This window comes from Aotus nancymaae, unplaced genomic scaffold (genome assembly GCF_030222135.1).
Source record: "Aotus nancymaae isolate 86718 unplaced genomic scaffold, 86718_ANA_hifiasm-v0.15.2.pri h1tg000004l, whole genome shotgun sequence".
In the NCBI taxonomy this organism is placed as follows: Eukaryota; Metazoa; Chordata; class Mammalia; order Primates; family Aotidae; genus Aotus; species Aotus nancymaae.
Window position 1 is genome coordinate 12,704,904 of NW_026988415.1, and position 12,936 is coordinate 12,717,839.

The window sequence follows — 12,936 nt, forward strand, 5'->3', positions numbered from 1 at the left end:
GACAAACAGAGAGACTGAGAGACAAAGTGGGAGTGGAAGAGAGAAATGAGAGTAGCAGACAGAAAGGAAAGAGAGAGATAGTGTGCACGTGCTATCAAGAGACGGAGAAACAGAGGCAGACATGAGAAACAAGGATGAGAAAGAATCAGGAAACGGTGAGACATACACAGACACACACCTCGAGAGATACAGAAAAAAAGTGCGTTAGCGGGAGACACCGGAGAGAGACAGAAACTGACTATCGTAAACAGACAGAAACAGAGAGCGCACGCGCATGCGTTAGCTGGAGAGACCGAAACTCCCGAGAGCCAGAGACTGTGTGAGAGACAAGCAGAGAAAACGCGGGCACGCACGCGCCGGCAGGAGAAACAGATGAGAGGAAATCAGAGCCCTGGAGAGAGACAGGCAGACAGATCTGGAGAATCCGAAAAGGAGCCATAGAAGCTGCCCGTACTGGGGATGGGGCTCTGCGGGAATCCGGGGGAGGGGGTCCTGCAGCGCCCTTGCCACGCGCGGAGGCTTCTCCCCTTGGCGGGTGACTAACTCCGCCTGCGTGTTTCTTTTGTCCCCAGCATAGGCACTGAGTGCGGTCTGTGCACCCCTTTGCCACCCACAGGTGCCCGCGCTAAGCCTGCACCCTGTCTCACACCCTCTGGCTGTTGCCATGACGTCCGCCTGCACCAACAGCACGCGCGAGAGTAACAGCAGCCACACGTGCATGCCCCTCTCCAAAATGCCCATCAGCCTGGCTCACGGCATCATCCGCTCAATCGTGCTGCTTATCTTCCTCGTCGCCTCTTTCGTCGGCAACATAGTGCTGGCGGTAGTGTTGCAGCGCAAGCCGCAGCTGCTGCAGGTCACCAACCGTTTTATCTTTAACCTCCTCGTCACCGACCTGCTGCAGGTTTTGCTCGTGGCCCCCTGGGTGGTGGCCACCTCTGTGCCTCTCTTCTGGCCCCTCAACAGCCACTTCTGCACGGCCCTGGTTAGCCTCACCCACCTGTTCGCCTTCGCTAGTGTCAACACCATTGTCGTGGTGTCAATAGATCGCTACCTGTCCATCATCCACCCTCTCTCCTACCCGTCCAAGATGACCCAGAGCCGTGGTTACAGGCTCCTCTACGGCACCTGGATTGTGGCCATCCTGCAGAGCACCCCTCCACTCTACGGCTGGGGCCAGGCTGCCTTTGATGAGCGCAATGCCCTCTGCTCCATGATCTGGGGGTCCAGCCCCAGCTATGCTATTCTCAGCGTGGTGTTCTTCATCGTCATTCCACTGATTGTCATGATTGCCTGCTACTCAGTAGTGTTCGGTGCAGCACGGAGGCAGCATGCTCTGCTGTACAATGCCAAGAGCCACAACTTGGAGGTGCGAGCCAAGGACTGTGTGGAGAATGGGGATGAAGAGGGAGCAAAGAAGAAGAAGTTCCGGGGTAAAACTGAGTTTCACCTCCAGGATGAAGGTGAGGTCAAGGCCAAGGAGGGCAGCATGGAAGCCAAGGACAGCAGCCTGAAGGCCAAGGAAGGAAGCACGGTGACCAGTGAAGGTAGTGTGAGGGCCAGGGGCAGCAAGGAGGTCAGAGAGAGCAGCATGGTGGCCAACAACAGTAGCCTGGAGGGTAAGGAAGGCGGCACCAAAGTTGAGGGGAAAAGCATGAAGGCAGACAAGGGTCACACAGAGGTCAACCAGTGCAGCATTGACTTGGGTGAAGATGACATGGAGTTTGGTGAAGACTACATCAATTTCAGTGAGGATGATGTCGAGGCAGTGCACCTCCCCGAGAGCCTCCCACCCAGTCATCGTAACAGCAACAGTGACCCTCCTCTGCCCAGATGCTACCAGTGCAAAGCTGCTAAAGTGATCTTCATCATCATTTTCTCCTACGTTTTATCCCTGGGGCCCTACTGCCTTTTAGCAGTCCTGGCCCTGTGGGTGGATGTCGAAACCAAGGTACCCCAGTGGGTGATCACCATAATAATCTGGCTTTTCTTCCTGCAGTGCTGCATCCACCCCTACATCTATGGCTACATGCACAAGACCATTAAGAAGGAATTCAAGGATGTGCTCAACAAGTTATTCTGCAAGAAAAAGCCCCCAAAAGAAAGCCGCCCAAACCTGCCTGGAACTGAAGGCAAGTTCGTCCCTTCCCACGATTCTGCTACTTCTCCTTGAAGTTAGTTCTAAGGCAAACCTTGAACTTTCCATAACAAGAGCAGCTTTCTTTTCAATGGACCCACAATCCATTAATGCCAAACCATACCATTTCAGGCAAAGGTGTCGCACACATGCTCTTCACCACAAGGTAGATAAATATATGGAAGAGGCAGGAACTGGGGTCTTTCCTTAAAAGCATGAACTTGAGGATTCTGACTTAAGTTTTTCTCCCAAAGATTATTAGGCTCTAAATTTCTTAAAGCAGCAAGTGCTGCCCATTTTGGATGTGTACTTGGTATTCTGTCTTTCCAGAGCTACAACATGCCAGCTTTAGCTCTGAGGGAAAGGGAAGTTGATGCCTGTGAACTTAAGGACTTTTCGGCCCTTGGGCCAAGACTACGGCTTATGTTCAACTGAAAGAAAGGTGATGGACCAAATCACTCATGAAGCCCAAGAAACAGAACGTAATGGACTGGTCAACATATAAGCCAAATTCTGAACTGAACAGCCCCACAGTTGGGTGCAAAGACTATTATACAAACTAAAACAAAAGACCTCGTGCAGTCAAAATCTCAAGAAGGTTTCTGGATCCCCTAAAGAGATCCAGAAAAGTAGAAGGGCATGTATGAAATGGGAAGCTAGTCCAAGGGAAAAGATCGAGAAATAACACACATCCGGGGGGCTTTTGTTCCTATAAAATCTTGGGTTTATGCATGGGCTGGGACTGAGGTCATTAAGTGCAAATGGAAAATTGTCAATTGACACAAATATTTTCTGTCTTGTGTTTGAATAATAGTGGGGCGGAAATCATGCCACTATTTTACAACTTCCCTATTTGGCTGAATTGAGATGCTGGTAAGAAATCTTCAGCTCTCTGCCAGCATTTGTGTTTTTTGTTTTTTTTTTTGGTTTGTTTTTGTCAAATAAGTCTTTTTTAGTCAAACAGTATTTATAGAAAAAAGGAAATTCAACGTGAGATCATAGACAGTAAATATGATCTCCATATGGGGAGCAAGGAAGGCAGAATGAGCAGTTTTCTTCCTCCAGGCACACCCGTGAGTCTTTCCACCTGTGGCTCTTTTTAAAGTTTTTAAGCTCTCTGCAGATGTGAGAGAGAAGTATCAGAGAGTCAGAAATGACAAAGAGGATGGTTTCATAATACCTGGAAAACAGCTGACCTATTCCAAACAGTCCTGAAATCAAAGCATTCAGGTCAGACTTATGCTAATTATTGCTGTTGAAATGTATCACTTTGGAAAAACTTTTACAATATCTAAATTATCCCTAGGGTCAATTCACAGGAAAATTTCTCAAATCCCAAAACCCAAAATCACTTTGGGCAAGGATATATGTATATATTTCTGAGGGCATGGGCCATATCTATATGACCAAGTAACATGGAATGAAAATAACAGTCAAGCCAGTGTTTTTGATCCTCCCATAGAACGAGTGAAAGCAACTCTAAAGCCAATCAACTGTTCATGTAGAAATCCACTGTTAATATAGGTGGAGGGAGTTTTTGGTTGAAAATGGTTAATCAGATAGTTGCATGATGTAAGATGACCATCTTCAGAGTTTAGCCTGATTCTTGTGTGATTGCCGTGCCTTTATTAGAACTCGTTTCATTTAAATAAACGCCCAGCTCATTTATTTTCTTTTATCTCTTCCTCCTCACAGATTTCAACATGAGCTTCTCAAGGGGGAGAGGTAAACAGCAATGTATTTGGACTGAGACTAACTCTGCATGGGAATTTGGGATGGCCATGTTCAGAATTTAGGAAAGGAGAGGGAATAGAACCAAATAATATAGACATGACCCATCAAATAAAAATACCACGATAACCTTATTAATTTCAACTCCATTAATTTGAAACTTGTAGTTATTCAGACAAGGCATGGGGGCTGAAGTTTACCCTTACACTATCATTTATTTTTTACCAAAATGCATAAAGTGAATTAACAGTTATAAATTTGTTCTACTAGTTTATCTCCAAACTCTTGTACTTACCTGTCCTTAAAGGATATCTGGGTGAATAAATGGCCTGTGTGATCAATCCTTCTATGGGGGAGGGGTAGTGCCTTGAGGTCTGTTCAAATGGTCAAAGGAGTTCAAGGTAGCTGTAGCCTATCCTTTGAGTGGAAATGTTTACTTGGGTAGGAAACAGGACTTCAAACATAAGTGTGTCTCCAAATATTGTGTTGAAACTGAACCTCTTATTTTATTTTTAAAGCTCACCCCTTCAAAGTGTATCAGAGAAAATTGTTTGCCAAAATCCCAAATCAAAATGGAACCAGAACCTGTACGAGTATGGTAAGTCCATTTAACAGCACACGCAACATTGTCAAGGGCACCGAGAGTCCCTGCTTTCCTTTTTGAAGTTCCTCTTTTCCTTATTTTACTCGTTGTCCATTATTTTGGTAAATTGAATTCCTCAAAAGTGAAGACCTTTTGAAAATATGAACCTGGAAAAGAGGACCTTTTAATTAAGAGCATTCTGCTTTGATGACATATTCTTCTTAATGAACAATAAGGCCTCTGGTTAACTTGGAGATAGCAAGTACTTGAAATTTTTTGCTATTTTGAATAAAGCACTATCACTTTAATGAGGTTTTACTGCACATACTGTTTTGTCATTTGTCTGAAAGCACACAAAAAAGTCATCATTAGCCTCACAGAACCTCATGTGCAATAGCTTTCCCTAAATGTTTTTAAGGGACATATTCTTTTGCCAAAGCTACTTCATATGTGCAGTAAAAAAATCCCATTAAAGTACAGGGGCCAGACAAACCAGTCTATGAAATGATGTGATTTTAAATTTAATGATTTTCCTTATTTACGAATAATAGAGCATCTAGTTTGCCAAGAAGTCGCAGGTGCTTTGACTAACACACCAATTTCTACAAGCTTGGGAAGGCAGTAACAGGGAGCGAGCCCTGGGCTTCTGTGACTTCTATGATGCTAGAGTCCCTCTTCTCTGACACACTACAAGTAGCAGCTGCTTGAAAGGCCTCTGCACTTTCAGCTCCCTGCCTACCTCTTGCCATCAGCCCACTGCCTTCACCCGCCTCCCTCCCTCTCCCTCTGCTGCACTGGCCCTTCAGGAATAGTCCATGCTTGAAGTTCTGCATGTTCACCCACCCCCCATCCATCCCTTCCCAGCCCAGAGCTGACAGATTCACAGGGACCTGTGGGCCTGTGGAAGCAGGGAAGGAGAGAAGTGAGCCATAGGAGTGACGAGCAATTAAAGGTATTTTTCTGGCTCCTACCCAACTCCAATCTAATTTAGAGATGACGGAATACCTACTTCAAATTCAAGAGGTAAGGAAAAGTGCCATTTATTATTAAGGAGAAGGTAGACAGCTCATTTTTTACCAAAAAAGCACTCGATATTACGCATCACTGGAGGAATAGTCAATCCTGTCGATACTGTCCAATTATTTCAGCCAAAAAAAAAAACACTAAAAAATCTTTTACCTACAAAATTATAAGGTGCCCAACATTGCCTTATTTTTTTTTTCCGTTAGCACAGTAGTTAAGGTATAGGGCCTGCAACATTGCCTTATTTTATACATAATTAGCCAAACTAACTAGGTAAAGTTACTTGAAAAAGATTTTTTCATGCTACCTAAAGAATAATGTACAAGATTAAACTAGGCTTACTTAAACTTTGCCAGAAAGCTCTTAAAAGTGTCTAAAATACATCATTTGGAAGAAAAAAAATGCATCATCTGGTAATTTGAACTCAAGATAAAATCCTCACGAGTTATTGGGATGAAACAATTTAAACTCCTGGATGGTATTTTTCTCTCACAACCAACTTGCCCAATATTTTGAGGAAAAAAACCACAGTGTTTTCCTCTCATAATGTCTCTTCTGTTGTATTCCTCTTTAAGACAGACCTCATGCTGTCAGGAGAGGTTTCTCTAAGCAAAATGCCATTTCCTTCTAGAGCAGACAAAAGATTACAGGAACACTTGGCTGCTAGCCAGTGTCCAAGATAAGGAGAGAAAATCTGGCCAGTCGATGGCTTTTAACCCTCTCCCTCCTTATCTCTTTCTCTTACTTTCCATGGGCTGGACTAGTGTTCTCGACCCCTTAAAGCCCCTCTAAGCTTAGGCATGAGGAGACAGAAGCAATGAGCTGGAAACAGCAGATGCAATAGCCTAAAATCCAAAAAGAAGGGAAATCCTTGTCATAAAATCTTTCCAATTACTTAGCAATGGTCTCTTCCTCTACAGCAAATGCCCAGCTAGCCTACAGCAGTCTTTTGCCATAAGCAACAAAACTGGCTAGAGGAAGAAACAGGAAAGCTAAAATCCACTGAAATGGGAGGAAACAGGAAAGCTAAAATCCACTGAAATGGGAGGAAACAGGAAAGCTAAAATCCGCTGAACCTGGCCTCTGATTGCCAGGTCACTAACAAGTTCACTGCTCTTTGGTAACTAAAATAAGAATCCTCAAGGTAAACAAAGGTTGCTAATAGGTGTCAAGTATTTCCATCATTGCCTCCCAAAGCCTGCATATCTCAGAGTACACACACCAAGGGAAAACCACAGTGACTTTTTCGCTCAGCAGGAGGTTTACTATGTCTGAGGAATAATTACTCTACCTGTCTTGTTCTAAAATGTAGAGAAAAACAAGATCGGATTTAGTTTGGTGTTTCAGACGTGAGTGGATTTCCCTCCCTCTTCATCCGTGCTACAACTTAATGTTAAAAGTTTGGTATTTTCATCTTGTTTTAGTGGTATAGTATTTTTTGTAATAATTCTCCTAAATGTAAACTATAACTGTATATAAAATGTAAGTGTTCTTGGAGATATGGTGCTAGATATTAGACTGTGTTTGTAGATAGTGTCGTCCTCAAAAAAGGGTAGTATGTATATGTGTAAAGTTAGTTAATAAAATGCATGCAAATTCTATGTATGACCTACACCTTGGTCAGTTTCTGATGTAGAACACAGTACATTTGTTTTTTAAATTTATTTTTAAATTATATACTACAGGATATGTAAAATGGCACCAAAGTGGGGTGGCAGGAAGTGATGACTTTCATTCCTTAAACCCTTGATATATGACAGATGAGAAGTTATTCTGGTACAATTGGTCATTAGTGTGAACTAATCATCTTGGCTGAAGTCCTTGCTGACAGTTTTCCACAACACACTTGGCACTGGTATGCTGTTTTCTATTCACTGAATATATAGAATGCAAATTCAAAGAAGACCATCCTTCTCCATTAAAAAGGAAGGACTCCAGGATAGGCGAGTGGAGTCCAGTTAGCGGGACGAAAAGAATACTGCATTCTGAAGACCCAACGGACATCTGACCGTGAACTGACATGATTTGCACTTGGCAGATCCATAACGCGACCATCCATGCCCTCCTAGAGCAGTAACAAAATTCAGAAAAAGGCTGCTGTTTTTTCCCCTTTCATTAGTTGTCTGAGAGATAAGATAGAGTGAGCATGGATGGTTAACTACAGAGAAAGGTAGTGGGACTCCTCTATGGGGTCACAGCTACAGTATTTGATAGTTACAGTAGTATATCAATGGGATTTGTGTCAGATAAGAAAAGAAAACTATAAGATGATTTCGTTATATTTTCAGAACAAAATGTTACAACTAAAAAAATCTATATATATACCCTCAATAAATTATTTCTAAAACTGCCTTTAATATCCAATTTTGTGTGCTGCTTTGAAACTGAAAACAGAAAAATGTATTTAATCAATAAACAGTTCTCTTTAATATTTTAAAGTTTGAATTTAAAAGTTTCATTTTTCTTTAAAAAAAAGAATTTGCAATTGAAAAGTGCCTTTTCAAAGGATTGTCAAACTACAGTCCTGGGGCCAAGTTCCCACTGGCACAACTTAGATTCAGGTGCCCAAAAGGGGTAAGCTTTATCCTCCTCCCCTCAGCAAGAAGAGAACCCCACTCACACCCAATCAAATTCACAAATCAACACTGTTACTTGGGCCAGTAGTCCCAGAGACTCTGCCCAAGGCCAAAGTTTCACATATTTGTTGGCTTTATTTGGATCTTTTCTAAAATGGTTACAATACTTTTTGTTTTTCTTTTGCTGGAAAGGAATAACGGACTCCTACTTGGGGAATGTGGAGAGAGTGATGTTTGTGATTTAACTAAGTATTATTAAGTGATGTTTGTGTTTCTTAAATAGGTGCTGTTAATCTGTCCTTGTTATGTTCCTCTTAAATATGCTAAATAAAGTCAAATTTTATGTGTGCATCTGGTTTTTATGACAAGATCCTTCAGGAACCAGTGGTGAGGGAGACACATACCATGGTCTCCATCCCTTCTCTTTTGCTTGAATGGAGGAGACAGGGGATGAACAACTAACTGCATTGCAAAGTAGAATGAAATATATGGGCTCCAATATTTCATACTCCAGTATTCTAATATAAGGAATATACAGGGGATAGAGGGGGCGGTCAGCAGAAAGGGCTTGCTGGAAGAGCATAAACCTGATCGTCTATGAATGAAAAGCATTTCAAAAGGAGGGAGGGGGTGAGCAGAGAGAAAATCTGGGGCCAGATGGTTTCTGGGGCTCTCAAATGCCCAACTTTATTCCAAAGACATTGAAGTCTAGGGTCAGGGGTTGAGGGGAGGACAGTGAGTAACCTTCGTCTTCAGGAAACAGTACTGCCGAGCACCCAGGCCACTCTCACTGGGCTCCAGCCCCTGCTACCCTACCACTCTGGCCCAGGCCACTTCCCTCCACACAACTCAGCCCGCCCTGGCCTAGTTCCCACACCCACCTCAGTTCAGCCCCATCTCATCAGGGTTTATAGAACAGGAGGGCAAGGGTACGTTCCCTTAAGCTCTCCTTTCATAAAATGGTTATACCTCTATTGCAACCATTAGATGTGAAACAACTGTACACAAATGAGATAGGCAAATATGTCTAAAATGTAAGAGCCCCTAATTCCTATTGAGTCAAACTACTTGACCTACTAGTAGCTCCTCTTCTGGTATTCTCATTGGTGGCAGTGCAAGGAACTGTATGTCTCCTGCCTCCAAAGTGGTATTTGTGGGCCCACGCTGGGAATCTTAGGGAGCTATTCAGCCCCACTGCAATAAAAGTAAACTGCTCTTCTCCATTTTTCACTCCAAAATCAAGCTAAATGCTGACTTACTATTTCAAGATGTTCAAAGATGGCTACCATGAGACCTGCAGGTGTCTGCCTTCACCTTAATCTATGAATGCCATCTAGGCAATGACATTTTCCTGCTGCAAAAATAAATGTGCCTTTCTAGCAAACTACTCCCATCAATGCAAATAAGTGGGCTTGGGAGCTCAGATAAAACAATCAAGCAGCCAACCTGGTGGGAAAAGTGGTCCCTGAAGCTCAATGTACCACAACTTAGTTCGGAGTATATAGAGGAGAATAGAACTGGTTGCAATGGACCTCATAACAGCAGTTTCTCCTCCCAAGCAGGGCTAAGGGCTCAGCCCTAGGTTATGAGACTGAATGTGAGAGGGTTGAGAGGAGGTGAAAATTCCACTGTCAAGAAACCACCTGTAGTCACTACCTCCTCCACCAGGCTGCTCTAAGCCCCAGACCCATTTGCCACCAGTCGTAGCCCTGACCATTCCAATACAGACACATTACTGGCTAGTGAATTATTTTCTTCTTCTGTGAGGTAGCTACTCAACTCCTTCTCCTCCTTTCACTCTCTTTCAGAATGCAACTGTCTGACCCTGTTCCTCCTCATTCCAATCTCCCATCCAAGGGCAACACAAACTCTTTGATCCCTGCACACACAAATAAGTACTCCTCAGGTTAAGGATGGCTTTGAGAATATTCCTTAGTTGTAGGGTATGTGTAGACATTTTTCAAACACTTTCCTAAATGAGACCCACACTTATCAATACGATTTGATATCTAAAATGTATGATTTTCATGACTGCTCCCCCAAAACTACAAGCTCGAAGAATATTTGCAACACAAATTCCCAACATTTTGGGAGATGTGATACCTGACTGTTGTTTAGGCAGAGCAAATAAACCCAAGAAAATTGACTCCAAAGATTTATTTAAACACAAGTAAGTCAAACTTGAACATTCTTAGCCCCCCAAAGAACGGCAAACAGAAATAGACAACCAACAACTAGAAATGTGCAGATTTCACTGAGGAATAAGAGCATTACCTGGCATTTCATAAACTCTATGTGCTAAACCAATATGCATTTTTAAATGATCACCCAGATACAAAGGTGTAATATAGTTTGTATAATCAACTTCCAATTAGAAAAATATACATTTTACATAAAATTTATTTGACAATAGTTCTGATGGAATTAGATTCTCTGAACAATATGGAGAAGAAAAAGGGAAAAAAGAAAACTTCATCTGAAAAACCAGTGTGGTATTCAATTTTAATTTTTTAAAGAAATGTGCCTCCCTTGTTCTAATTGCTTTAATTTAAATCATTTTATGGTATCTTATCAGAAAAATATGATGTTGAATAAATCTGTTTCCCAACCTGTTTTCTTCCACACAATCAGTATTTTGTGTCATATAAACTGAGGTCAGACAATGAGATTTTACATTTATACATGCTTAAAATTTATGTAATTAGGGGCACACACATATGTATCTTCATTGATGTTCATATAGATATACAGATACTCAAGAGCAAAGGAGATGTGCTTAGAATCCTTTGGGAAAATACTTTACTCCACCTTCAGCACACTGTAGATTTTAGTGATAAACCAGAAACAAGAAAAAAAAATCCAACTGTCCCTGAAACAAAATGAAAAAGAGCTTTGTCAGCCAGACATCATAGCAATGAAAGTAGCTTTCTCAAAAACACAAAGCATGTCAGTTTTTGAGGTAGGCTACTGACTCTCCAACTCTCAAGATTTGTACATGTATCAAATGAAAACCACTAGGCTCTCTTGCTGAGCAAACAGGATGAGCAACAGAGCCAGAGACAGTCACCTGCAAACTAGTGTGAGAGTCCATCTGATTGAATTCTGCAGGTCTCTAACCAAAGTAAGAAAACAAAAATGAGTAGCTTAACAACTTCCCCATTTCAAAAAGAATACAAAGAGGTCCAAGCCTAGTTTCTGATACAAAAAACTTCCTGTGACTTGCTTCAATTTACAAAATGTAAATAACCATTATCACTACACATAGCCAAAGGGGGGAATAATCTTATTTATTTGCATATTGAGAGCAGATATTAGTTTTATAAATGGAAGTTTTGTATTATTAAACTTTAAAAACTTTATTAAACTTTTTTTTTGAGACAGTCTTACTCTGTCGCCCAGGCAGGAGTGCAGGGTTGCCATCTTGGCTCACTGAAATCTCCACCTCCAGGGTTGAAGCAATCCTCCTGCCTCAGCCTCCCAAGTAGCTCAGATTACAGGAGCCGGCCACCATGCCTGGCTAATTTTTGTATTTTCTGTAGAGACGGAGTTTCGCCATGTTGGCCAGGCTGGTCTCGAACACCTGACCTCAAGTGATCTTCCCACCTTGGCCTCCCCACGTACTGGGATTACAGGCATGGGCCACTGCACCCGGCCTTAAGCTTTATTTAAACTCTAAAAACATCTTGGAGCCAGGTGCAGTGGCACATGCCTGTGGTCCCAGCTGAGGAGGCTGTGACAGGAGATCGCTTGAGCCCACGAATTGAAATGTAACCTGGGCAACATAGCAAGCCCTGTCTCAATAAGTAAATGAATAAATGAGAAAACACCTCATTTGAAAGGATTTATCCTAAAGAAATGGCCCCATGTTAGAAAAAAATTACATGCAAAATAGTGATCATAATACTCTGAGTTATAATATTGGAAATTAAAAACAAACCAAAATAGGCAACTAGCTAAATTATGGCCCAAGTGCTCAATGAAATAATACGAAAATGACTAATATAAAGACTATGTAGCAGCATGAGGCAATCTTCATAATACAGTGTCAGGTGATAAAAGACCTTAAATGATTCCTAGGTATCATACAAGTTTGAACATAATATAAGCATAAATATATGGACCAGATAGAGCAGAGCATAGATAAAAGAAGGCACCTTTATATTTCAGGGTGATATAATTATGGGCAAAATTTTCTTTAATTTCATATTATTAAAAACAATTTTCAGATGATATTATGGTTCAATGACTTAATCAAAGAAAATTCCAGGTTCTATAGTCTAATGGGGCACCCCAGGACAATTCATCTGGAAAAACAGCTTAGTAAAGTCTACTGCAGAAAGCTTTAGGCAGTGGTTAGTAGCTTTTCCCTTGCCAGATTCCAAACTTAGAATAACTTTCCATCCAATATATCATCATGCCACTTCCTTCTACTCTTCAGTGCTCGTCAGGAATCAGTATGGTATAATGATTAAGACCATGGGGCTAGAGTAACACAGATCTACTCTATTGGTTTACGAGATGTCTGATCTTGGGCAAGTGACAATCTTGCCAAGCCTCAGTTTTCTCAGCTAAAAAATGAGGATGATAGTACCTATTCTTACTCTAAGCTTCCTTTTCTGAATCCAACTTCAAAGTTTCAGGAGATGGCAGGTGTATAGCTAACACATGTCTCAGAAGCTAAAACATCTCTGATTTTGATTTGCTGCCTATCTTCCCCATAAATTATTGAAATGTTTATGAATTCTCAACATTTTGATGTTTTACCTAAAATACGTAATTGTCTCCTACCTAAAACACAAAAATCCATCAACCCTCACATTATTTTGATAGTCAGCTGAGCTAAAGAATCTGGACTTTGGAGTCAAGCAGACACTTAGCTATATGAT

At 41.8% G+C, this 12,936-nt stretch overlaps 1 protein-coding gene and 1 long non-coding RNA gene across 2 annotated transcripts; both read left to right on the forward strand.

The window, feature by feature from the left end:
* The first annotated feature begins 664 nt into the window (after positions 1-664).
* Positions 665-2,969, forward strand: GPR101 (G protein-coupled receptor 101). Its single transcript, XM_012472328.2, has one exon. The coding sequence runs from the start codon at positions 665-667 to the stop codon at positions 2,171-2,173; it is 1,509 nt and encodes a 502-aa protein (XP_012327751.1). The 3' UTR covers positions 2,174-2,969.
* Positions 2,970-3,162: 193 nt separating this feature from the next.
* On the forward strand, positions 3,163-8,098 carry LOC105730862 (uncharacterized). Its single transcript, XR_001110578.2, has 3 exons — positions 3,163-3,862; positions 4,387-4,466; positions 5,316-8,098. It is a non-coding gene; the product is annotated as an uncharacterized LOC105730862 (long non-coding RNA).
* The last annotated feature ends 4,838 nt before the right edge of the window (positions 8,099-12,936 follow it).

Excerpts from the sequence above, each read along its gene's own strand:
- GPR101 (XM_012472328.2), top strand. The coding sequence starts at position 665 with ATGACGTCCGCCTGCACCAACAGCACGCGCGAGAGTAACAGCAGCCAC.